This window comes from Manacus candei, unplaced genomic scaffold, assembly GCF_025592945.1.
Source record: "Manacus candei isolate 608988 ecotype Guabito, Panama unplaced genomic scaffold, ASM2559294v1 h1tg000018l, whole genome shotgun sequence".
Lineage (NCBI taxonomy): Eukaryota > Metazoa > Chordata > Aves > Passeriformes > Pipridae > Manacus > Manacus candei.
Genome location: NW_026138066.1, coordinates 17,259,709 through 17,286,887, shown reverse-complemented (window position 1 = coordinate 17,286,887; position 27,179 = coordinate 17,259,709). Strand labels below are relative to the sequence as shown.

The following is a 27,179-nucleotide window of genomic DNA, read 5'->3' as shown; positions in this document are numbered from 1 at the left end:
GTGACTATTCATAAGAGATCCCCAGAAGAGCTGTAAAGTCAGCCTATAGCCCAGGTGCTATAATTGCTGTCTGTCAAAACAGAGCTGTTTTCTCAGCAAACATTTCAGAATGCCCAATGCTAAGTTGATTAGTTAGTGGGTTTCTGGGAAGGAGTATAAGGATGATGGCTGAGAGACAGAGCAAAATTGATGACTCGGAGACAAAACTTGGATTTCATTAAAATGCTCTTGAGAGCATTTAATTTCTCAAAGAGAATTCCTGTCCTTGAAAGGGAAGTAGGTACTAGGAAGGAGTTATTACCATTCATGCAAGGAACATGAATTAGTTCAAGAACCAAACACAGAGGTGTTATCAGTACAGAATGTGGCTCAGCTGTGCCTTGAGTGTGGTTGTCAACGCAGTGACACCATTCCCATGCCACAGAAATGTCTCTCTTTCAGTACACCCTGCACCCAGTGCTATCTCAGCGAGCTTCTGAGGCTTCTCCCATGCACAAGAGCTTTGAGAAGCTCCATCTTCACACATCATGCTGATTCTAAATCCAGACTGCTCTGTGTTGGTAATGTGGACAGACAGATCCGGTTCCCTCAGGTGTCGGCAGCAGCTCTGACCACACAGAGCCTATTGAAACCACATCATGAGATCATCCACTGGATCTGTACACAGGCTGAGCCTGTGCAGGTTCCAGACACCTGAGCATGTGAACTCTATAAAAACAGTTCTCACATGAAGCCGTACACAGAAGTGTCGGGGCTGGGAGAGGGGGATAGCATGTGGAGTTGGCACGAGGGAAAAAGGAAGGAAATTAGGGGTATGTAGCAGAGAGAGGCTTCAGCCATCTTTTGCAATTAAAGAAACTCTTTGCAGACCTTTAAAGTGGCAGAAGGCATTAGTTGTATGTTTAGGCTGTGACTTACAACTTCCTACCTCTACAGCATGGTTAAGAAGTCAATGCAGATATAAGTCATCAAGGACCACAGCAGCCCCTTACAGACCCCTTTAGGAAGGACTTGGTGAAGCAAATCCATAATGGCTCTTCCTGTACATTATCTGCACTTCTGTATTTTCCATTAGCATTCATTGCTCCTGAACATCCACAGTATTAAAGCAACTTCATTTGTACTGCTCAGGTTACATCAATGTCAACGCTTACTTGAAGTCCCAGGGTTTTAGGGGTTTGGAATTTTGCCATCAAACTTCTCTTCAGGCTGAAACATGGAGAAGTGGGGCTCTGTTGCTCCTCATTTCCCAGGCACCTTCATATAAGCATTTTTACAAAAAACCCTCTGCAAGCATTTAAGATATTTTTGTTTTTCTCAAACCAGAAATGCCTTCAATTATTACTATTATTATTATATTTGACAAAGGTTAATTGTGAAGTCTTAAAATGTACATTAAATGTCTTAACTAAAACCAAACACTTTGTTAAATCCAGTGCAGCACATGTCCCTACTAGAGTGCACCTACTAATTTTAGCAGTAACTGATACATCTAAAGACTACAGAGGGCATGACAAGGGTTAATTACAGAGATTAGCTAGCTCAAATAGTACAAACAAATAGTACAAACAATAAGTAATAACATTTCACGACCATTTAGGAAAAAGTATTAAATTGGTAACAAAGCTTAAGCATTGAAGTGATTTTAATAAAAATTCTAAGAATGCACTGGGATGATGTAACAAGTTCTGAGACTTAATACTGATTAACTAATTTAATGATTTTTTACAACACCCTGAAAAATACAAAGCTAATATTGTTACAGTATTTTTTTCAAGCTAATGGTCATTATACAGCACTCTGGGAATGCACCTGTGGAGCAGACATCATGTCAAAGGCCTTCAGCAAGCTCTCTGGCCCACTTGAAAAGGCACTTATTTATGCTATAACTCTCAGCATTGCCTCAAACCAGGCACTTGCTCCTTAAGTAGAATTCACCACCCAGAATGACATGCACAGGTTCCCTTTGCAGCTAACGAGGAAAGCCATGCACCTCATAATGGAATCAGTGTTGGGCAACAAAATGAAGGAACACATGAATCAGCAGGAGAGTAGGAGAGAATTTGTTCTGTTCCCACTTTCAGGAATTAAAACTATTGCTGTGAAACGATCTACCTGTAGAAGTGGGAACCACAGCCCACAAATGCTCCTGAGGATACACATCTAAAGCAGGCAATTGCACACAACTGACTGCATCAGCTTGTACAGTGTGAGAACTCAATGACGACAGAGGGAGGACAGGGTAATGATCACTGTATTGACAGCAATTGATCTTCTATAACAATGCCCAGGAACGGTGACATTTTCAGTCTCAGAGCCTTCAAACCCACACTGTAGGACAGCTACTGGAGTAACCAGGCTATATGATGTATTCTAGGTTGACTTTTCATTACCTATGCACAAGGAAATATAAAACTGAGGATCTTTACTGGCAATACTCAACAAATTTCCTCATGTCATGTTAACCTATTTTAAGTATTTTGTGTTTTTTTCTCTTAATGCTGCCTTTATGATCTTTACGTCATTAAACAAGCTCATATCAGGTCAACAAAATGCTTTCCACTTTAAGAAAGTATAGAAGACAGTTTTGCATTTAAAAAAGGTAAAAGTGCAAGTGAACTTCTGCAAAATCTCCCTTGCACATCCAACCAAAGGTGAGATTTGAAAGTTAGTCTTCTGCACTGTGAAAACAAATACATCAGATACAAGGAATTGCTACTGGAAATATCCTGTTCCTCAGGATTATTTTCTAGATTAAACACTGTTTTATTGATTGATTCTCAAGGATTAAGCCTTCAACTTCCTCATTTGTCTCAAACCACGGTGACCACAACTGGATAATGCAAGCTGTTCCATCCAGTTCCAGAGGGATCATGAATGGCCTCTGAAATACCACATAGGTGAGCCTGGACTGTTGTGATGAACAAAACCAGGCACTGACAAAATTTGGAGCTAATGGCACTGTAAAGATGGAAGACCTGAAGGGCAGTCAACTCATCAGTCAGTGTAAGGGACTTTGTAAATGACAAAGGACGTTTTTGCAATAGGACAGGAGACTCTGTACTGCAAATGCAACTCAATAGAAGAAATTGATCCAGTTATAAATACAGAATCAGATAGTTTTGAGCACATTTTGAAGAGCAATAGTCTAACATGTTGATTTCTGTGCTAGAATTTGTTTTTCTTCCAGTTAACCTGCATGCAAACATTTTTCTTTTTGAATCAAGGGGCAACAACTATTAAAACTTATCATTCTGCCTCCTTCTATATGAAGTTCCAAACTTAACTGAAGTTACCAGGGCAACATCGTTTCCATCATCGATAATAACACCAATATGTGTGAAATTGAAAGTCTACAACTGATTCCTGAACTGGCATAGGAGCTGAGGGCTACGGGTTTAATGTTCCAAAATCAAATACATTTATATAATGCAGACACAATCAGATCAAGACCTTATATTACATGCCAAGAAACTACAGTATTCAGGATTTTTGTGTATCTCAAAACAAATAACAAGATACTTCAAGTGGCTTTCTAGGGATATCCTGGTTACTGCATAAAAAGGTAGACCACATGAATGATTGAATTTATATCTTATCATCAAAATGGCTGCCACCCATACTGATTTTTCTGTCTATTCCTTTCTTACTATTCTTTAGTAAGTTCACCAAGTTCACTCCCTTGCCATCACATACAACCAAATAATCACTTTCAAGTGCAGTACAAATTCCTATTCAACCCACTATGGCTACCAGAAGACTTCCAGAAATTAGTCTGCTGTCTAAGACAACAGAATTCTAACTAGAACCAGACTGGCATCCATAGCTTGAATGGAAAAAGATTTTCTGAGGGTTGATGCACAAGATAGGGAGTTTTACCAATTTAGAACTACTCTCCTTGAGTTTCAGTTTGTGATTAGGAAGGATATTCCTAGTTAGGGTCATATTATACTCCAAGTTGTGGTAACATCATGCATAAGATGGGGAACAGCAGGTAGGAGAACTTTTCTTATGAACTTCTTGAATAATCTAGTTTCATATGCTACCAGAGAGGTAATACTTCCCAAACACTCTAGAACTCTTAACTGGCATACAAATGGAAATTCTTCCATATGTTCAACAACTTTCAGTGAAAATTACACAGCTCAAAATACTGTATATAAGCATCTGAAATACTGCCTGCAGCACCACTTATTTTAAGGATTAAAATTGAATAAATCCAAGGTTGGGCTCGAGTCAATTCTGTAGCCCCTCTGGTATCACGGATATAAATTCTACACTTCAGCAGATGAAAGGACCTCTGTGATAAACTTTATCACCCTAAAGATGCTGCTTTTAGACATAACTCACATTGTCTTTTGCATACACATAAACAGTAGCAAACAGGATACAGTGGGGAAAGTTCACCCTGCAAAAGCTGAGATGCCTCAATGCTGTAGCCACAAGACAATAAAAGAGATTGGTTGAGATTTTTACAAGCTCTGACAGCCAATTCCACTACTGCTGGCTGGCTCATAGGATTTAAATATCTGCATCTCAAGTTTTATAACTTGCCTCCCTAAGGAATTACTAAGCTTCTTTCCAGAGACTGTTTAGAAGGGAAACCATTCACTTTGGAAAAGACAGGACTAATGCCCTTACTGTGGGGGCTCTGGTTTTGGCTTAGTCCCCTCTGTTCCCCGTCAGACACAACAACAGTGAACCTGATTGCTGTGAGTCAACAATTCTAATCCATAAAGTTCAAACATCAGGATTCCAAGGACCAGGCTTCACTCACAAGCATTACCATGTGAGGTTCTTATTTCCTGAAATTAATGGAAAAATCTGAGGTAAAGCACGATAAAGTTACAATAAGGAGGAATGAAAACAGTGATTGCAATTGTAGCAAAAGGCAATCAAACAGATATTTCCATTATAGGGAAACCTGAAGCAAACATAATTTTTAACTTGCAAAGAATCCCTGTGTGATCAAACTTCTTAAAAGCTGTTTGTAGGCACTTATGAAACAACTCCAAATCTGCTTCCTCCAATCAAATCTTGCTGTTTTCACTAGCAATCAGGGTAATTGAAGCAATCTCAACTCCAACTAACCACTTAGATCTGATCCACTTTGACACTTGATAATATACAGAAGCATTGTAGAAAGAGGCATTAAGAGAAAAAAGATTAAAGCCATATGACAAAAATATTTGTAGATTTTTAGTGTTATCCCACACTCACCTATGGGAGAAAGAGAATTCCGCCACTTGTCTTTTCAGAAAATCACTCCAGGATTTTCTCAGCACCTTCCTTGAACCATGTCACTGACTCCAAATTCATTTGGGTTCAATGTTGTCTCCTTAATTTCAGTACAAGGATGTAACTTCAGCTGTCCCATGAATTTGGTCTCTTTGTATTTGTTAACTTCATATCATGTAACACGACATTTTCTTTCACAGTCTAAAACTATTCTGCTGACTAATACTCAGTTCCTGTTCCTTAAACAGGTTGATTTTCCCTCATTACCTGCATCTCTGGTTCTCTTCTCATCTGCTATATTCCTCTTTAGATATTTCTGGCATTCTTTATAAATGGTTCACCTCCTATTCTGCTAGCACTGAGAATTACAGTATTAAGGACATTATAGAGCACATCCCTGTCTAATCTCATTCTAATATCCACTTATGGACCTATTGTCCGTGAATCTGCTTAAGCCACATTTGATCCTGCTGACTCCATTTCTACAGCACAGACTTCTCTGTGGCCACAACGCCTCAGTACCTGCTGCATGAAGAAGTGCTTTTACGTGTTTTAAACATGTTTTATATATACTACACTTAGCAGAAGAGTACAGCCTCCTCATGTAGTCCTGACCTCCTGTACCAGCAGCCTTGTCCACATCTGTGCAAGAGTTAAAACCCAATATGATGAATAAATTCCTTCTTCCCATGAAGAAAACACTCTTTTTCACTCAGTAAGTGGTGCAGTAGTGCTTTAGTAAGCATTGTTATGCTGTCATAACATCCCCCATGAAGAAAATTTAAAAAAAAAACCCATTTGATGCTCTATTGAGTGTCCATGATGAGGTGTTGTCAGTGGAGGAATTGCAGGCGCCTCTGGGAGAAGAGACCAGGGCTGCCCTGTGCTGGACACAGCCAGTTCTTGGTGGCTCCAATGGATCCACTGCAAGACACAGCTCAGCCCCTCAGCCAAGCTGTTGTCATCCCTGGGAAAACATATTTTAGAAAGGGTAAAACCTGGAAAGGTGCTGTTTTATTGTTTGACTTAGTTTCTCACTACCCAAACCTTTTCCAATTGGCAATACAATAATTTTCCCCAAGGTGAGTTTGTTTTGCCCGTGACAATAAGCAGTAAGCAATCCCCCTGTCTTTATCATGATGCATAAGCCTTCTCATCCTATTTTCTTCTCCTGTTGTATCGAGGAGGGTGAATGAATGAGCAGCTGGGTGGGAGTTTGGCCCTTAGCCAAAGATAGCCCACCATAGACATGTTTTTATGCTCCAAGACTAGCTTAGAAATATAGTTTTAATATGAGAAGGTAAAGTCTCAGTGGAAGTAAGCTTGCACAGTCACATCCCAGAGGTGGCATTTAAAGCTGTTGGTTCTAGCTATGAACTGGGGCTCAGAAGTGGACTTCCTTAACTTTTCAGGTTGGAGGAGAAAAGGATCAGCTTTTATAAAAAGAGACTGACCACAGTCATGAGCATCATGGAAGGTGAAGAAGGGAAAGAACTGTCACCATGCACCCTGGCAGAGAAGGAGAACTGCACTTGGATCAATCAAGATGCAGCTGATCCCGCAAGGAAGATCAGAGGCACCTGCTCTCCAAAATGAAACTTCCAAGAAGCAAGGAGCCAAAGCAGGGAAGTGCAATCAGACAGTTTACTTTTTACCCCCTCTATGTATTCAGCAAGGAAATGTTATTCTCTAAATGCTGCTTCACCCAGCACCTCTGCCATGAAACATACTGAAGACAATGGTGTTAAAAAATTAGCTTCATTTCTAATATGACACAAGGACACAACAATCAACTTTTCAGTTTTAACAAGTACTCCTTTTTTTTTTTTGCCAAAAATATTTCCATGCTTTTTTCCTGCTAAGCCAAAAGCAACAATGATTTTGGCTCTGGGCCATCACTATAATCAGCGACACCAAGAAACTTAATCACAATGGCAGCAATATCAATAAAGCCCTGGAAGAAGCCAAATAAGTTTCTGTACAGCCTCGTTTGAAAGGAAACGTTCCCTAGGCTAAAGTGCTTCCCTTCAGCTCTACACGATGCCATGAATTATGCTCTCACACTATTCAAGTACTTCCTGTGGACAAGCAGCCACCTTGGTTTCTGAGGATGATCTTCCAGGAGAGAAACATTCATGAAACTGCAGTAGATTCATGAAACCAGAGCAGATTAGAATAGTTACTGTTCAGGATTAACAACTCTGACACACCCTGACTTGTGAGTATAGTCAACAAAAAAAGACAAGGGTGGGGAAAAAAAAAGAACTGAATGAAAAATGATTTCTGGGTAGATAATCACTTGTTATTTTCTAACACATAATCAAGTTTAAAACCAGTGCATTCAGGTTTCCTTGAGAGAAAAAATATGGGAAGCTAAATCTGGGCTGTGAAAGTTCGGGAGTACTCATTAATATAACTTGCTACCTAGAATGCTAAGAGATACTTTTAATCAAGATCTGTTTTTCTACCTAAATTTTTTGTTATAATATACAGCTCTCCTAATTCTCCCAAAAATTAGAAGACCTTACCTGAAGGTTATAAACCCACAAAATACCAAAAACAGAAAGAGACAGTAGATAGAAGATAAAACTGATTGTCTTTATGCCCATAGAAGAAATCTGGAGATCACTTTTGATTTTTTTATGCAGTCGTTCCAGTTTCCAGAGTCTGCTTCTCCAAAGACAACATGAGAAGAGGGAGAAGACAAGACTCATAAAGATAATGCGATCAAGATGACACCAGTATCGTTTCAAAATGTACAGGAACAGTTGATTTACTATGGCAAAAATTTCTTTTGTGTCCTCTGTATCAAAATGGTTTGTATTTTAGACATGAATAATAGGTATAGATCACCAGCAAGCGAATGGCTTTATTTGAGCAAGACTCTTGAGGAAGGGGTTCAAATGGACAGATTACTTTTTGAGATTTATCACTGGGCAGCTATCAACCACATCTCATTTTATCCTAAATGGGGTACATTTTGAACAAATACCCCATCTCCCAAAATAAAAGAATGAGAAAACAGATATATTAATTTTAATTAATTTGAAAACCATGAACTACAACTGTAATGTGCATAAAAGGGACTAATTTCTGGGTTTTGCTGGTCATAAATAACAGCCCATTATGCCAACTGCTTGGTACCTGGTCCAGATACATCAGATTAAAAATAATTCCTTCCTCTCGTGAATCACAACACTCACCTTCTGAACCAGGCACTGTGAAATGAGGGATTCCTTCAGCAGCAAAGAGCCCAGACTGTACCATATGATGGGCCCTGGGACAACCAACAGAGAAGAACAGTTTGCCAATTAAGAAAGGACAGACCTAATCTGAAAGTGGTTAGTTGCTCTGACTGTATAAGTAGGATTATTTGCATTCCCATGTTTTCCTAACATTGCTAAAAGTCTATGTGAACAATGCAGATGAAGTAAGACTTTCAGAAATTCCTGAACTTCTTCCTGTGAATAGAAGCCCATGTAGAGACATCAAATAAATGGTACGAAAATATTTGCTTCAATCCTTCTGACTGCTAACAATTAAACAAGCAAATTAAGCTTTTATAAGGTTTTTACGTGGTTCCCAACATCCCTGACACATCCAATCCCACCCATTGCAGTTGTGAAGGCTGAATTTACTAATTTTTCCTTTCTGGATTGGTTTGTACCTCCAAAATATATCACTGCAATTGATGTAGGCACCCCCATGAATGCAGACATTGTTATAGTCACACAGACATACTTATGCAGAGACAGTTTGGGCCTATGGGCTCAGGAAAAGAATCTGTATCAATTTAAGTCATAGTTATAATGACAAAATTGCCTTCAGTCTAAGGGTCTCCCTAATGATTGTGCTGACTTAGCCCTTTTTGTTAGGACCAGAAGGGGGGTAGGGGAAGAAACACCTTTTACCAAAACGGTTAAAATGCTATAAAAAAAAGTCTGTGTATGCAGCCCAGGCCTTACAAGGAAGTGTTCTTAAACATTTATTTCTTGAAACACAAGGTTTCAATCAACAGCCACCGGAGACTCTGGGGTCATGATCTTCCCCCTCAATGTTCTGCACAAAGGTCAGAGAGGTTTCCCCTCTATGAGTGAAGCTGCCTTCCAAACACTTTGACTGAGGAATAAACAGTTTCTAACCCAGCTTGCAAAACTCTCTATTGTTTTCTACAAAACCGACAAACTCTTGCTAAGATATTTCATACTCTCTGCAGACTCTTTACAAATTAAAGGCCTGTAAAATCTTGAACCTTTATTAAGTCTGTCAGCAACAAGTAAGTTGAGAAGAACACCATATGTCAGTTTAAGAAGCCCACTGAGTGCCTACACTGTATTCCTCAGCTATCCAACCAGCTTGAAGTGCTTCTTACACCTTGACATGCTAGTATATCCATACTGTGTTAGCACATACATATAATGAACGCTCACGCTTGGCATTAGCTGGACTTGCATCAAAAGTAAAATATTGTGAGGTTACAGGGAATCTGGAATATTTTCTGATGAAAGACACAGGTTTAAAGAAGAAGCAAGTAAAATAATGCTTTGTAGCACCTGAAGCATTGAGGGAAAACACGAAACAATGCCCTTAGGATGTATCTCAAATCCTGATTTGAATATTTCAAGGATTAATTGTTAGGGTCAAAAATGTTAATAAGTGCCACCAAAGGTCAGAACTAAAATGGAAGACGTATGTTCTGCAGAACTTCAGAAAGTATTTTAAAAGAAGTTACATCTTGTGCATTTGATAAACATTCTTGTTTCTGCCACTATCACTATTTGACTGGGCTGCCTGGTGCCTGAACCCTAAAGAGCTGCCATGCTGCAAGTATCACAATACATATTTCTTTCGCATCTACTGGCGATAAGTTACGACACTGAAATTTGTCCAGGAACGTATACCTGTTAATTTTGCCTTAGATGGATTCTATTAAAATGTGAAAATCTTGGCAAGGACGGGGGTTAGACTTGCCCAGTCTGGGTCCTTTTCCCACCCAGCCAACAGGGCAGACTTTTTAGTTCATTATCACCTCATCAGTGCTCCTGTCAGCTGCCAGCAGTGAGAACTGGACTAAGCCACTCACTAATTCCTGGCCCTCCCGCCTCCACCAAAGCAGCAGTAAATCCAGAACAGATGGATGCTCTTTAACCCTCTCAATCCAGACACTTACTTTAATCAGTCTAATCAACCCACTCAACTCAGAACAAGGAATGACTGACAAGAAGCAGAATGATAGGGGGATTGCAGCTCAGATCCTTAACAGAAAACACCACTGTGCATCTCAGATACTCTGCTGATAAGGGAGGTAGCAGGCCAAAGCCTGTAGGACTCTCACATTAGGAGTAGGACAGACCTTCTATCAAAGAGGGAAAACTGAAGGGGAACGGATTAGAAAGTAAGGGCAAGTTTGTTAAACATTAAGATTTCATCACATTACCCAAGGTATGAATGAAGACCAGAAGGCAAGGGTGGCTTTTGGTTTTGCAACTAAAGTTGTAATTCAGGCCAATCTAACAGCTTACTGTCACAGTCATCTCCTTCCCAGAACACCAGACATAAGTTTCAAACCTTGCCTTGTGTTGTCTGAGACTTATGGATTGCCACCTCAGTGCACTAAGCCAGCAGAAAACTAACTTCAGAAAAATGTGAACATTTTATTGCTAGGTTAGTGTCCTGAATTAGTTCAGTGGGGTTCTGTGAGTGCCAGATACAGTATAAGGAGGACCTGGGAGAGGGGAGCAGGACCAGATGGGTTGGTACCTCAGCCTGCTCTGCAGTCAGACCACAGCTCCTCACGTACCCAAGAATGTATGTTCAGTCTTTGCCTGCAGATCGCAGAGCACAGCTTCACTCATACACTCAGGTAGAACCAGAAATTCCCTGAGAAGCTTAAAATGCTTCTTAAAGGGGATTTTACTGAATCATAATATCAAGAGTAACTCTTCTGTTTATTTTCACATTCATCTATTTCAACAAGACCTAACAACCAGGCAGACAACGGCTGAGTACACTTTAAAGAGAACCACTATTTTTTTAGATTGTCTGCATGATTTTGTATTCCTGCTATAGAAGACACAAACAAAGAAACAGCATTACAGTGCTCTGGCCTCTCAAATAGCTTTACATACTTATAGGCTTAAAGAAAACTTTCACTGAGTTATGAGAAAAATATGTAAGAAAAAGTAGTTGTATATTCATTTTAGAGTTTGGAAACTTTATAAAGTGACTTGGCTAAGGTAAAATTACACACCCAGAAAAAATTACAAATGCCATTCGGAACAACTACTTTCAGTCTTGCCATTCTGTAGCATCTTACTTATAAAAAAGGAAAGACAAATAGGAACAAAGTCAAAGAGTAGTAACAAAATGATAGTGCATCTGCAAAACCAAAGTGTAAGCTTGGGAAAAATTCTGAAGTGGTGGTTCTGATTAGCACATGGTATAAATTTAGGAGCATCAATGTAGCTTAATCATTCTCCTCTCAACCAGGTTATTTTAACCTCAGAAGTCTTACTTGTGTGATTGCAGCTTCTCTCTTTTGTGCCTTTTCTAGATGCATATAAAATCTTGTAAGGAGCAAGATAATAAAGAAGAGAAATGAAAGTCAATTAGCATCTTGCCCTGTATCATGTAAACAATACCTCCTGTTTACCCCAGGACCTACACAAAACCAGTTTCCTGAACCCAGGAAAGGTTGATAAGCATGATACGAAAAATAAAGCTTAAAAAAAAATAGTTTTATCACTTTACAATTATGCTTGATTAAACAGTATAAAAAGCATCCTGTCCTTGCATCTTTGACAAGAAAAGTGTGCCCTTCTTTTAGCATTGTATTTTTTCATTTATAAGCCATACACACAAATTTTAGGACAAATCTCTCCAAGTTTTTACATTTACATTTGTAACTGACAACTTTAACAGTTATAAATGAGGAATATATATAAGAACAGCCCAATTATTAACTAACACAATGCATTTAGTGCACATCTTCCTTCACGGAACTGGCTTTCCACTTCTCATTTGTTAAAATTTACAATTTTGCTCCTTAGATAACACAGACCAAAATTTGCAGGAATAGATGGTGGTATGGAATAACAGAACAGCCAGCCTTGTGTGAGCCAGAGAAAGACTGTTTTGGCAATTGGCCAATGAAACCAGAAGTCACTCCCAAACACCTCTAAGGACAACTAAAAAGTTTAGTAATTATTGAAAAACTCATTCAAAGCCAGCTTTTACTTAAGGACGACAACAGTAACAGTCAAAAAGACAAAAACAGTTGAGTTTATTGTAACTGTGAAACAGAGTGGCAAAATGTTTGTGCATGTGGCTGTTATAATTTTCTGAATTTTCAGTTAGAAGACAATCAAGGACAGCAAAATTATCTGGCAAAACCAGAAAAAAAATATTAGAATTACATTAGGAATCTATTGCTCTTTGCTAAATAAAAACATACTTAAATTACATAAGGACAAAACATTGTTGTGGAGTTTTTTGTTGGTTTTTTTTCAAGTACATAATTCGGCCATGGAATGAACTATCAAAGACTGCAGTATCCTCAAAGTAGACAGTGAAAGAGTTAGAAACTAGCAATGTTTTAGGAATAAATTATTCAATATGAAAAAGAAACAACCCATTATTAAGATCCTTTCAGCCTCAGTGATTATGACTAACCTATGGTGTGGAATTGGCTCAACTGCCAAGTGTTTTGGAACTAACCATTTCAATGCTTATAGGAAAGTACATGATCTGAAATGTCATGGAGACAATGACTCCTAATCCCAACGAGCCTGTGTGTAGAATGGTGGAAGTCTTAAAAAATGTTTCTTGGAGTCAAAGGTAAATCAGAGATCATCACTGGTAGGCAGAGATCAAGATTCTGAAGACAAACCAACCAAACAGAAGAAAATGAAGACTTGAGAAACCAAGAAGATGAGAAAGAACCTAATTGTGTATCTCCTGGTCTCTGTCCTATTCAAAACAATTTTCTTTCATGAACAAGAAAATTAATTTTAATATTGCCCTTTAAACAATATTTTAATAACTGCCCTTTATTAATTTGCAATGGAATATAAACTGTATTTATGGCCCAAAAAAAATTACCTCATTTCCTAGCAAATGAACTCTTATATTACAGTGCAAGATACAGTTAAATGACTTGAGCATGGTCTATAAGTCACTACACTACAAACAACCCAGATGATTTTTTCATGCCATTTAAATTTTTCTGTGCTGAGTTTCCCTTATCCCTAAATAAGATAAACACTTATTTTTTTTCAGAGGAATATTTTGAAAATTAGCATGCTATTTGTAACTGCTTTAACATTCACAGGTGGAAAGTGTTATGTAATGTGAAGTATTATAATGAGAACTGAGGACCGGAGCATAAATTGAAACTACAGAAGGCTGCATAATTAAAAAAAAAAAATCTATTCCTAGAAGGATCTTAAGGTCATGTGGAGACAAGTTATTGTAACCCATTTGGATCAGCAAACTCCTCTTGTTCATTGAAGATGTAGGTGTGTGTTTCCAAATCCCAGCAGACTGCCACCAACCTCAGCTGGAAGTTAGGTAATGAAATACTTCCACTAGGCTATCCTAACTCTTACCTCAAATCAAAACACACAGCTAAGACATAAAATAGAAAAATTTGCAGTGCATGAATTCCAAAGAGGAATGTGACCTTTTTTTGTGTTCCTTCAGTTAATATTTTAAAAAGACTTTTTCTAAGACCTGTAGGATTTCCTTGGGAATAGTACAACTGAAAAAGGCAGATTTTTCCCTTTACAGTTCGTGCTCCAGACCCACCGTATCAGTACAGAAGATGGGAATGGAAGTTTAACTGAGAATCTGTGACTGTTGGTCATGTGGAGTCAAATTTTCCACCTTTAGCAGGCAGGCATTTCCTGATGATGGTCTGCTGATTTATACATAGCTGCTTCAAAACTGACTTGGCAGTGGGAACAGGGGGTAGAGCAACTCTGAAAGAAGAGCTGAGGGTTTTATTTCACACCTCAGACTATAATCTGACAGCTCTTAAACAAGTATTCCTACCTTGCAAATACATCAAATTTTCATTAAATCCCTAACCTGCTAAGAAACTTATAGAGCTTATCAGAGTCCACAGAAAATTAATTATACTTATTTAAAAAATAAAAATGACCCATACTCTAGGCAGATCAAAAAAACCAAGTGATTCATGGCCGTTGCACCCATGTGAGTTTCTGTACCAGAAGAATGTGTAACCAGAACTATGCTAAGGTAGGTGTACATTAAAAAGCACAAGACATAACTTTATGCAATTTACATATTAATTCCACATTGCTATTTTAAGTTAGTAAAAAGAAAATGCAAGTAGAATAGAGATCTATTAAAAAAGAATGTGCATCTCCCATATATGGGAATAAAGCTTTTATGGTTTGTGTACCGCTGAGATGAAAATCATATGGTTGCCCAGTGCAATTTCTGTCCCTCTAAAATTAGTTTCGGTAAAGGTCTACAAGTTCTGTTTCAGAAACAGGTAACAAAAGATGCATTTCTTACACTTAACTGTATATAAGTTGCATTGAGATCATATTTGCCTATAAAATGAAACAAGAAATTCAGTATCTGTATAAATTATGTACTTTAGACAATGGGGATGTATCCATACATGTCACAAAGTCATGCAGAGCACTCTGTCTCCCCAAAACAAGGGCACAAAATGTAGAGATAAAGGCACTGTCAGCTGTAGTGTCTCTAGGCATCCATGACTGTACTTCTCAATTTCCCCCACAGAGGAAGTGCTACTCCCATGTTCCATGTTGCAAAGGAGGTGAAAGCTGCAGCAGTTGAGAGCACTGGAGTGAAGCCTTGGTGAGACATTGCTCAAAGGGGCTGTGCATGACCCCAGTGCATCGCTCTAGTCCACAGGCTTCTTCTGTTTGGGCCAAATGCCACACTGACACACTCTGCAGCTCAGCACCAAACACCTTTTCCATTCTCCAACAGTTTACTTGCATTTCTGTGTAAGTGCTGGTTTCTTCTGGCTCCAAAGACAGCCTCACCTGCAGGGTTTCATTTTTCTGTTCGACACCTTGCTGTTGATTTTCCCTTGCTGCACAAAAGAACTTGCTCCAGTGCCTCTTTCACAACTGCTTCTTTGTAGTAAGTGAAAGTCTTAATAATAGTATTTTGATTGTAGAGTTGATTAATTTTGACTTTGTCTAATTTGTGACCTTTACTGAGATCTTCGGGGCTGGGAATTAGAGAGCAACACTGTAGCACTGTACTTTGGACATAGGGGTTTGCCAACTTATTTCTTGCCTCATTTGTCATAAAACCTATGAAACTGCAGTCCAAAGCCAGTTTTGTATTTTTAAAGGCAGGGTAAAAACGTATTTGTTTTTCTTCTAAATTAACATCTCCTGGCTAAATTAATCTAGTTTTTCAAAGTCAAAACCAAAGCCCTCACTAACAGTGAGACTAGCGAGCAAGACAAATCCAAAGATCAGCTTAGAAAAAAGGAACAGACTGGTTCTCTCCAATTTCAGTACTAAAGTGATAAGAAATGAATACTCAACTTTAGGTATAGACATAGCATTATAAAGAAAAAAATGAGGATGTAGAAAGGATCTGTATGGGAACATGACAGAAGACAGAAATAAATGAAGTATGTATCTTACATGCACAACATCTCCTATTAAACATTTGTGTCTCAGTTAAGACAACAAAAAATCTACAAACCAGTATCTTCAGATTTTAATTCCTGACATCACTGAAGTTCTGTGGCCGTGGATGAACGAGTCACTTCATGTTTTTCATTTCAGTTTACTTTGAGGAACAACAATAGCATTTCTCAATTTTTATAAAAAAGAAGGCTTTAAAATGTAAGATCCTTCAATGAAAAGAACTAGTTCTGCAAAGTACTATTAATAATTGCATTATTTTTGAAGAAAATGTAGCTAGCTGAGTTCATAAAGCCTTTTTCCAGAACAGAAGATATCCTTCTCATTCTTTATAATCTAACCAGACCTAACCCTTTCAGGTTTCCTGCCTACTGAGGGCTTGAAAGGCAGAAGAACATTGCAGCTACTTTGAATCAACAAATTGAATGATGTTTATTTCTTGCAATAAAGAAAAAGATTCCTTTGCATGAAGAATACTCAACATGAACTACCTACAAAAGCAAAATATCTCTTTAGAAATTGAATCTGCAAGCCAAAGATGGTATTAAGAGAGAAACAAGCCCACATTACACTTAGAACAAGCTCAAGCATATAATATATTTTTACAAGACATATTTTTGGTTCTTACAGATGTTCATTAAGGAAAGCGTATGACCTGTGCTGAAAAATCACAAAAACCTGCAAGATAACACACTCTCCATCCTCAACTTAATCTAAACTACCCCTAAAGCATGATCAACTGTATATTTCAGGTATTTGTGATACGTTTGTCTGTAAAAACTTCTCTAGAACCTCTCTTCACTTTACTGAGATAATTTTGAATTTTCACCTTGTTCTCCAAAATGCCTGAACACTCACCATAGTATTTTGGTAACACACACCCTTTGGCTTTGGCTTGCCATCTGCTTCATTTATGGACAATTTGAACAGCAGCAGAGCTGGGAGAGACCTCTAAGAACATCAGGTAACACAGGTTTCCATTTCAACAAGGAATTACTAATTATTCTTTTCCAGCTACTTGCTTATTCACTTTACAGTGATTTAATTAGGAATATAATTCCTACTGTGTTGATGAGACAGTTCTGTGAGACAATTACAAAATCCTCCTGAGATCAAAACTACTGTATTACCTGGTTGATTTGTCATGACTTAGTCTCAACAAGTTTAGGTTCTCTGTTAACACTTAACTATTTTCTAAGCATTTATGAATGATATTTTTGACCATTTACTCCAATCCCTTTCTAGTAACTGCAAGTTGGCTGATGATCCCTGGCTACTCAAAGCTACTTGCAGTTGTCATCTCTTCATAACAGTATCAGTGGCCTTAAATCTTTATTCATGAAATTAAACTAAATCATCAAACTAGTCGATTCTTAGGTTGTATAGCAAATACAAATTATATAATTCAGCTTAATCTCATATGCAAAGCTTGATTCCTAGATTACATACTGGAAATAAACTAGTGTGATCCTTCAGTTTTTCAACTCAACATCAATTTTAAAGCTGGAAAATGCCAGAGGACTGAAAAAGTGCTAGAGGTCTACAGAAAGCTATAGCCATATATTTAGTGCTTGAGGAAGGGCTATAAAAGGGGCTTTGGGGAACAGCAAATATAACATTGGTCAAATGATTTTTCAGTCTTCCTTACAATTCTATATGTACCAGCTCCTGCTACCAGGAAGACAGTTCTCTTTATCCTGTAATCTGCATAAACCGGGGAGAAGTGACTTAATAGCTATGACAGCATCACATCTTAAAGAAAGACACTTTTACAGTGCTTAATCTCATCTTTTAGGATTTCTAAGTAAACAATTCTGGTCATTTTTCATGTTTTTAACTCTGGTTCCATGTGAGCAGTTGCACTGCACACAAGATATCATCAGACAAACCCAAACCAACAAGTCCCAAATCCTCTCGCTATGGAGTTTTCGCATAAATTCCACAGACTTGAAGATAGTTTTTTATTTTGCCTAAAAGAACTCAAAAGTATTGTTTGGAGAGGGTGGAAAACAAAAAAAGATAAAATTAATATTTCCATACAGTATAAAGACAAAGAGTGTAGGGAATGCCACAACTTGACTAACTTTTTCCAGTTTTTCTTACCCAACTCCCACTTGTCCTTCAGGATAGTAGGGAAGCAATTACTTGCTTCAGAGGTTATTCCTGTGATTAAAGCAAATTGACCTGACTTTCAAAAGAGGAATTTCTGTTCCACTCCAGAAAACAGACTGAAGTTAGTCTTTGCCTACATCCTGCAAAGCTACAGTGCTATTTTAAAAACAATAAAAGAATGACTTGCATATGCAGTGGCCATATGAGCACATCTAACCTTTGAGATTTCCCTCCTTGTATTCTGAACTATGTTGACGATGTCCGGATGGGATTTACAATGGCTCAAAGCTACTATTGTTCACACTACATTAAATCCACAATATATGCAACGAGATACCATAATATTTTCACTTGCAACTTCTATTAACCCACAACTTGACTTTATTTAATGAAATATGTAGTGCTCACAGAGTTGATTTATATGCATTACTACTTACAGTTCACGTCCATAAAAGAGGAAAAAGCACCCTGAGGAACTCATGGTTCTTTTGACTTTAACAGAAAGTAAAAAGTGCCTGATTTGGTTTAGCTCAGTCACACCCCTGAAAGCCCCAGAATCTTATAGCTGGATTAGGGATGGCGACAGGAATCACTGATGCAGCTGAAACAGCCAGCAATAGGCAATGCACTATTGCTATGAACCCTGAGCCAAAATACGCCTGCATATTTTAAAACAAAAATCACAGTCATATTTATGCTTCTTGCATATAAGAAGTATATACAAACAATTAAAATGGCCTGGAAATCTACTTTTGTCAAGTGTTGTTCTAGAAATGTGGACTGGAGGATTCATAATTCCAAGGGAAAAATACACAGATTTTCTTGAACGGATCAAGTTTTACTTCTGACAGAACTTCTGAGTGTATTTAGTTATACAAAGTAAAGGCATACAGAATTAGCTAGCAGAAGACAGTATATTGGTGCCCTTAGAGCTATCTTACAAGCACACTGTCCTATATACTGGTCAAAATAAAACCATTGCTCTTTATTCCTCTACCAGTTTAACACTGAGTTAACTGAGTAATTAGATCTAGAAAAAACCCATAATTTTTCTTATTCTTTTAGATAAGATGATCTGCATGCAGGTAAAAACAAACTTTTCCCAAACCAACACCCTTTGAGTAGTAAAGAACATGAAGAAATTTTAGCTTGTGCTGCACCTGCTCTCTAAGACTGTTTGCAGTAAGGAACTAGCAAACTGAGAAAAGACAAGAAAGGTATTAATTCACTGGTGTCAGGATTGTGTAAGCCTAAAAAAAATCATACATTTTAGTAGTCTGGGTATATATGCCAAGATCTCTATTGATGATATTTTTCATGGCAATTTCTGTGAGAATGCTGCAATCTATTAAAAGAAAAGAAAAACATGACAAAACCTCTGCATTCTTAACAGAGTCTACATGCTATATTTTTCACATTTTCACTTGAAAGAGGTCTAATTTCCTTTCACCATCTAGAAAACTAGGCTACCAAAGGGATCACTTACACTTAAATCAGTCCTTGGAAAACATATCCAGAAAAAAAAAAATCTCCTATGTAAAGGCATGGAAACAAGAGCATAGTGTAGCTAAATTATCCAGGAGTTAATGACTGGACCTCGTGTTCCCAACTCCTCCCTACAACATCAATAGATTTAGAAATTACAGAGTGGAGCAAACTGCTTTAACACCACCTGGTGTACTTTTCAGCAGTTGGTCTTGCTTCCAGGCCTGTCATGGTTCATTAAGATAGTATAGTACTTTCTCTCTGCAAGACTGTTCTCAGGGACCACAGAATTTGAGATAAAATGAGATATGGAGGTTTTATCACAAGACAGAACAGGACTGTGACATATCGTGCCAAGGTTTTAGTATCTGAGAAAGCTACAGAAGAAAACGTTTTTCAAGGCAGGTGAAGAGTAACAACAAACCAGTTATAAAAGATAAATATAACTTCCCAATACTTAAAGAATCAGAGTAAACCACAACAACCTAATTCTGTGCGTGCTCATATGGGGCACTTTATTTGCACAGGCTTTGCTAAAGGTTCATGTCTTTGCTTTGCAGTTTCATCTTTCTGTGACACTTCGAGATTCAAGTTCAACAGTTCTCTCACCTATGTGAATCATTTGATCCACCAGTTTAGTGCTGTTGACTGAAAATGGGTTAAACTTTTCTGCTTATTTCCCTGATTCAGGCTCTCTACTATCAGTTGCACTGAAAATGAAATGTCAGGCTGTCTCTAATGCTGCCACAACACTCTCGTCCCAGAGTGCTCAAAGGCTCACTGACAAAGGCAGGAGGACAGAAGGGATAATTCCTTCTTGACAGAAAGGCTTCATTCCTTAATTGCCAAGAGAAAAGGAGTGCAAAGGAGATTATGCTTTCTCTCACATTTTCACCTGAATTAAAAAAAATAATAGCAGAAGACACCACATTTGAGGGTTAACCAAGATCTACAACTACATTTATGAAAAGCCTAATGTTTCATTACAGTGAAAACTGAGGAGTTAGCAAAAAAAAAAAAATTATGGTCTTTAAATAAACTTTAACCTTAGAAGACACACAACATCTACATGCTGTATTTCAGCTTTCCTACTGGATTCTGCGAGAATTTGAGATTAACAGCAGTTCCAAGGTCAGTTTATTTCAAATTATTTAAGTGTGATGTCTGTATTGTTCCTTAATTAGAAATTTACTATTTTTAACATTTCAGACTAGTGCAACTGAAGTTTTTACAATTTAATTGGGTGACGAAAGAGAATTAAAACAAATATGTAATTAAATATCTTATGCTTAAAAATTAAAAAGGACAAAACAACGGCAGTAGGATATTAGTGTGTTCATTTTCACTGTGTGCCCTGCAAAAGACTTTTAAAAAAAGAAAACACCTAAGCTAACAGAAGAAAAAAAGGGACTGACGCAGATGCACTCATTCAGCTCTGCCCCAGACAGTGAATCCTATGGACACGGAGTGCCCCCTGTGGGACTTCAGCTTATTTAATTTCACACAAAGTAATTACAGGAGATGTTTTGGTACCACTGCTGCAATCACATGATGGCCTGATACACCAAGTGACCACAGACCTTGTAAGTCCAGTTCAGTATGACAAAGAGCTTGTGTTGGACCTAGAAAGCCATACCTTGCAGATGCAAGGTTAATGTGTTACTGCTTTGTGGCACTGACAACAAATGCAGTGATTTCCAACCACAGAGACAACTGTTCATAGTTGTTATAGAACATACACGCACTTCTGCAACCAGGAATCACTTCTGCTCTGGAGAACTGTTGTTAAACCATATACATAAACCACAACCTCTTTAATGACAAAAAAAAAATTCTTTAATTTCCAAGAAGACAACTGCTGATGAGCTGACAAGTTATTGTTGGATGGTCATTGATACTTTTTTTTTCTGGTTCTGTTCACCATGGGTGCGTGCAACCTGAAATATTTTTGTTTGGTTAAACTGTTTGCAGGGTTTGAAATTACTTCACACCTCATCTTGGATCAACTGAAATGACTTTTCTGGCAAATAAACTGTGTCAATTAATCAGTTTCTTTTGGACTATTTTCAATTTCAACTTCATACTCGTACCTCCAGACAATGCTGCTTTATTGCTGAGGAGATGAACTTTTCAGAAGACAAACAACCTCAGCTTCCACTGACTTAATTTCAGTTGTGAGTGTTCGAGCATCCATGTTTGTATTTTTCTCATCTGATAGCCAGAAAATGAACACGTGGACTTATCAACCATCTACCAGATACTTGTAAGTCGTGTCATGCAAGAAAACTGTAGCAGAGATACGGGTGAACAGTCTTCCTGCATAGCACTGCCTAGGTTGGCATCTTATTTTTATTAGTAGCCCTCCTGTAGCTCTCAGCAGGCCTTCCAAGTCTGAGATGAAAAAAGGGAGGCATACAATAAACAGCCTCATTAAGCTACACAGGCCTGGTTCATCTCTGATCGCCGCCTACACTCTGTATCAAACGAAACACTATCTGTGGGATGAATTCATGTAATTAGAAACTACTGTGATAAATATTCAGAAAACCACTCATGTACAGTCATGAAAGAAATCAAACGATGTTTTTTGACAGCTTGGTTTTGAAACATGAATTATTTTCTATTATAACAATTTATTCATCTGTAATATCCTTGATTATTTTTCAAGAAACAAGAGGACAGTAAATTATTCTCAGACAAGTAATAATCTTTCTGTTGTGAGCCAGCAGGATGAAGGATTCAACTCTGAAGCGCCAACTACATTATGTAAGTCTGCATACCTTGAATTATAGGGCTAGCAGCAATTGCAATTAGCAAGAGAAGGCATAATTCAGGAAAGGGCTGTTGGACAGTTTTCCAGGTCTGAAAGAACAGATTGAGAAATGCCCCAACTGGGACTTTTCAATCCTAAAGCAGATGATTAGGAAGAACCTTCTGGTCCTTCTGACCATAACAAAAGCCCTGTCTAGTAAAAAAAAATAAAAAAAAATAAAAAAAAATAAAAAATTCCCTCTCTCCATGCAGACACAGTGTCTGTTCCCCTTCCCTATAAGTGCAGTGTCCGCTGCTCCAGATTTGGCAATTGCATGAGTTCGGCCTCAGATTAGACTGTTTGTGCTCGGTTATTTTCACACACTGCCAAAATTTGCTGACAACACCAGGAGAAAAAAAAAAGGAAAGGAAAACTGGGGATTTTCAACAGTTTATAACTCAGCTCAGCCTAAGCAGGTTTTTACGGGACAAAGAACAGAGATTTCTCTGTAGACAGCACTTTATTCCTGCCTAATTTAAAAGATTTGCTGTGAATGATGGAAACATTAGAACTTCTTAAAGAAAACATAACAAAACAAAAATCCTAGCAGTTCACTAGTATTTCTTTACAGTAGATCGGGTTTGGTGATATAAATAGAGACCATTATCTACCTCTCTCATAATTATTTGCAATAAAGTTTTTTTAAAGGAAAATGAAAATATTAGACTTAAAGGAAGAGGGTTTCCAAATACATAGTATTTCTTTAAGGATTGAAATTTCTTGCTTGGAATAATTCACACTTGAGCTATTCTAGTGCCACAGTATTCCCTAAGGAGTGTGAAATGATCTTCTCAGGGTTACAGAGTCAGTAGTAAACACAAGTTCTACTCTAAGAAACAGTATTTTAAACATATATTTTCACTAACATAATATCTAACAACTTCCCATCAAAACCCAAAGGTAACTTTCTGGAGTCCCCTTGTTGCTTTAACACTTTCTTTCAGTCCATATCTAGAATATCCTAAAGCTGCATTTCCTAAGCTATTTTTCTTGTCTGTTCCCCAGCCCCACTAGCTGACTGCAGGGCCCAGCCTGTTAGATCTGCTCCTCTATCAAATCTCAAATTTAATCAGTGCTGCTTTTGAGCACCTCAAACTTTTCCCAGTAAAGCATGCCCTAAAACCTGGGAAATAAAACTGTATCTTTGAACACTATCTGTACAATAGCTATTGTTTTTTGTTAAGAACACTAAAAACAGCTAATTGCTTCACAAAATTGACCACTCATTCAATTACTGTTATTTTTTGAGCTGAAATAGTAGGAAATACTTTAACAACATGAGAAACTTTTTGGAAAACCAGAAAACAGAAAACAAGAATGGTTTTCATAAAAGGCATAGGCTGGGAAAGCAGGGCAATGAAGAATATACTGGAGTTTCTGTATATAAAAATAAGATATTTAATTGACTGGGAGTCCTCAGTAGAGACTTGTTTGCAACAGAGCTTCATGGTGAGGGTGAGTTTTTGAAGTTTGGATGCCTTTGGCAGCTTTATAGAACTTTAAGACAGACCAGCTATGACTAAAACACGCTCAGCTAGTTAACTATACAAACATAATGTTTTTTCCATCTTTCTCTCCATGTGCTGACAGCATTACCATTCTCTCCAGCATTCTTCTTCCTTCTGAGGTACAATGGATCTACCAGTTCATGCAGTTCCTGATACTACATTTCAGTACAACAACTTTCCAACAATAACTTACACAGCTAAGAGAGGTCATCATTTAGAAGTGAGTAGTTATATTAAAGGATCTACACAATTCCAAATACATTTCAGGATATACTGTACACTACGTGTATATTTTAATGAGAAGGTTTGGCAGAGCAGTTTGGCAGAAGAAAATGCTGTCAAGTGATTGGATATGGGATACATCTCCAGTTGCTTTGGATTCCCACATCACCTTAAGAGCTATTCTTCCCACCCCCACCCCCCCACCAACTCTCAAGGCAGTCAAATTTATAGCTCAATAAAATTTTTTATTAAAAATAAAAAGTGTGGCTTTTAAGTACTGTAGTCTTCCAACATCCTTACGCCAGGTCTAGATCAGACTGTTGTAGCGGAATATGAAGCTGGGGAGGCTTGGCCCACTTTATACAGCACTCCTAAGTTAGAATTTCAAGATCTAAGCCACCTCTTTCCATTTTGTAACAGCTGTTTTTCTATCCTTTCATTAAAAAAAAAAAAAAAAAAAAGGAAAGGAAAGAGACCAGCGTAGAATAGTTAAATAAATAAATAATGGCTCACAAAACCACAGTGGAGGAACCACTGCTGGTCCTGCCAATAAAAATGTTCCTTCTCTTCAGGGCTGGCTAAACAACTGAAAGTGTTTCTAATGAACTGCTGGCAGCACTATCCATCATTGCACTAAACGGATTCATGTCTCCCTAAACTAAGGATAACTATTTATCTATAATGCACAGTCAGAAATTAGGAAGTATTTAAGCCTTAGAAGTCTAATTCCTCACTTGTCCCTACCTCCTCAAAATTCAGTTTTATCCAGGTCTTCTTATGCAAAGATGATGAGAGAATTCTGACTGATAGAGAGCTTCAAATTATTCCAGTGTTAATGAACCCTCCACATTAGTTTGAAAAATACTTGAGCAGAACAGACCTCTGCAGTCTGATTTTACCATTACAAACACCTGACATTATGTTTATCTCTTCCCCCTTATTTTTTTGTCATTTGCTATACTGACTTGCACCTAACCTTAGTTATAGGCTGCTCAAAGCAAGATGACACATTAATAAAATAATTGAGTCCCAATAGTAGTCTACTGTGAACAATCGCAAGGAAGAAATGGTTTTGACCTCTAGTGGAAGTGTGACAGTCATGTTCAGAAGTAAATTCTGAAGGTTCAACAGATTACAGATCAGTCAGATAGAGACATGTTCATGCAGTGGTTGTCTTTAGAACACCAGGGATCAGAAAGGAATTCAGAGATATCAGTAAAACATGCCTACAAATAATGAAAGAAGACACTTACTTCATTTCCAGGACTTCCTCCAAATGTTTCCTTCTTTCAGCTCGTAGGTTGGTCAAATGGGTTTCCTTCTCAGCCAAAGACTGTTGTGTAGAGGACAATTTTGCTTTCATTGACTCCAGCTCCTGCTTAACCTTCTCCATGGCCATCATCAGCTCTTCTACCTAAAACATTTTTGGAGCAGACAGGAGGAGAGAAAAATAGTGTAATGTGATCAACTGGAATTTACTAAATGTCTCAACTAAATTGGAACACACAGGCTACCAGTGCATGTATGCTGCACAACACTTCTGTAGGCTGGAAGCATCATCTAGTGCTGTGGACAGTATGTCTGTACTTGACTGAAGCAACATTACAGCCTGTGAATTAAATTAGTTTGGTCACTGAAATGTTACTAGTACAATAGAAATCTTCAACTCTTCTGTGTTTCTGTTTTAGAAAACGTACCCCAAGGATAAGAGGATGACCTGTATATGTTCAAATTGGCCCACAGAAAGGCAAGGTATTAAATGAAACACATTGATAATACACCAAAACAATAAAAAACTTCCATTGTAAATGATGCCTAAAGAGAAACTACATATGCACTTTAAGAATAAAGGTATTGTTTCCAAAATAGGGAGAGGACTGGGTTCCCGTGAAGATGTAAGGCTACTTCCCTCAAAATACCATTTGAACAATGCTTATAGGTACATGTTGTGATTTAGCAACGTAAGATATTCAAAGAGTTGCTGATGGCAGAGAAGTACAGCAGAACATTGCTGATATCTCCAGCAAATTAGGAAAGATTCAGAATTAACATGATTGTAAAGTCTAGCATAGATTTTACACAGATGAACAGTACTTTTGTTTTGCACTTGGAACAAGTTCTGTCTCGGCTAAAATTTATGATAATTAACATGCAAAACCACAATAAATGCTTAAGTCTAACTACATGTAGCATTCAAAAACCTCTGGATGTGCTTTTATAATTTTATATAATTTTATAACACATTACTTTCACTGACTTCTTCAAAACAGGTTTTCTCTTCCTATCACAACCAAGTGTTCAGAACCATTTTTATAATGTGCTTCAAATGGGAGAAGCTCAGATGCTACTGATGCACATAATCAAACATTCATATAAATTTAGCATGACAACACAGCACTGCATTGCCTTTATACCCCTGCATAACAAGCAACTTGTGATCCATCCTGGAAGTGAATCATTGAAATTATATTAAGCCAAATTTCTAATTACATGTTTTCATAAAAGGAGTTGGGCATGTCATTTGCTATGTAAGTGCTGGAGGAGGGAAGGTATGTAACATACTTTAATAAATCCTGAACTCCTAAAGGCAGAGCTAAAATGGATAATAAGATTGGTTTTCATCCTCAATCAGTGACAGAGCATGAAAAATTGCAATCCAGAATTAGCAGATTTATAAAAATCTAGCACAGATATTGTGCAGTGTTTACTGTAGAAAGCCTATCTACTTCCACCCAAATACAGCTGCCAAAAGGATTCTTCTTGTGCTCAGCAAACTAAAAAAAAAAAAAAATAAGAATTAAAATATGTGATTATCAAAAACTATTCAAGATGTACAGTGAAAAATTCATCTCACAATCAACAGACCAAAGCAGAATTTCAGTGACGCAGAATCCAAACTGGTGACCATGGATATATTAACCAAACTTTCCCTGTTTTATTAGTGTGCAAAACAAGATCAGAAACTGTCAATTTTTAAAACAAAGAGAAAACTCCATAAAATGAAACAGAGAAAATACATTAGAAAAGAATGCAAAGAAGAACTGCAGAAATAATGAATAGCAAAAATACTACTAGGATGGAAACTGGTTCTTAGAAAGAGAAAAGTCACAACGTGGTGGGGAAGTAAAGGTGTACTTG

At 37.7% G+C, this 27,179-nt stretch overlaps 1 protein-coding gene across 9 annotated transcripts in view; it reads right to left on the bottom strand.

The window, feature by feature from the left end:
- ERC1 (ELKS/RAB6-interacting/CAST family member 1) overlaps window positions 1–27,179 on the bottom strand; it is a 290,099-nt gene that overhangs the window by 76,099 nt on the left and 186,821 nt on the right. For all 9 annotated transcript variants that reach the window (XM_051784916.1, XM_051784921.1, XM_051784922.1 and 6 more), the window contains one exon: window positions 25,295–25,455. In XM_051784916.1, the coding sequence (XP_051640876.1) occupies window positions 25,295–25,455 (161 nt within the window). The remainder of the gene's footprint in view (window positions 1–25,294; window positions 25,456–27,179) is intronic.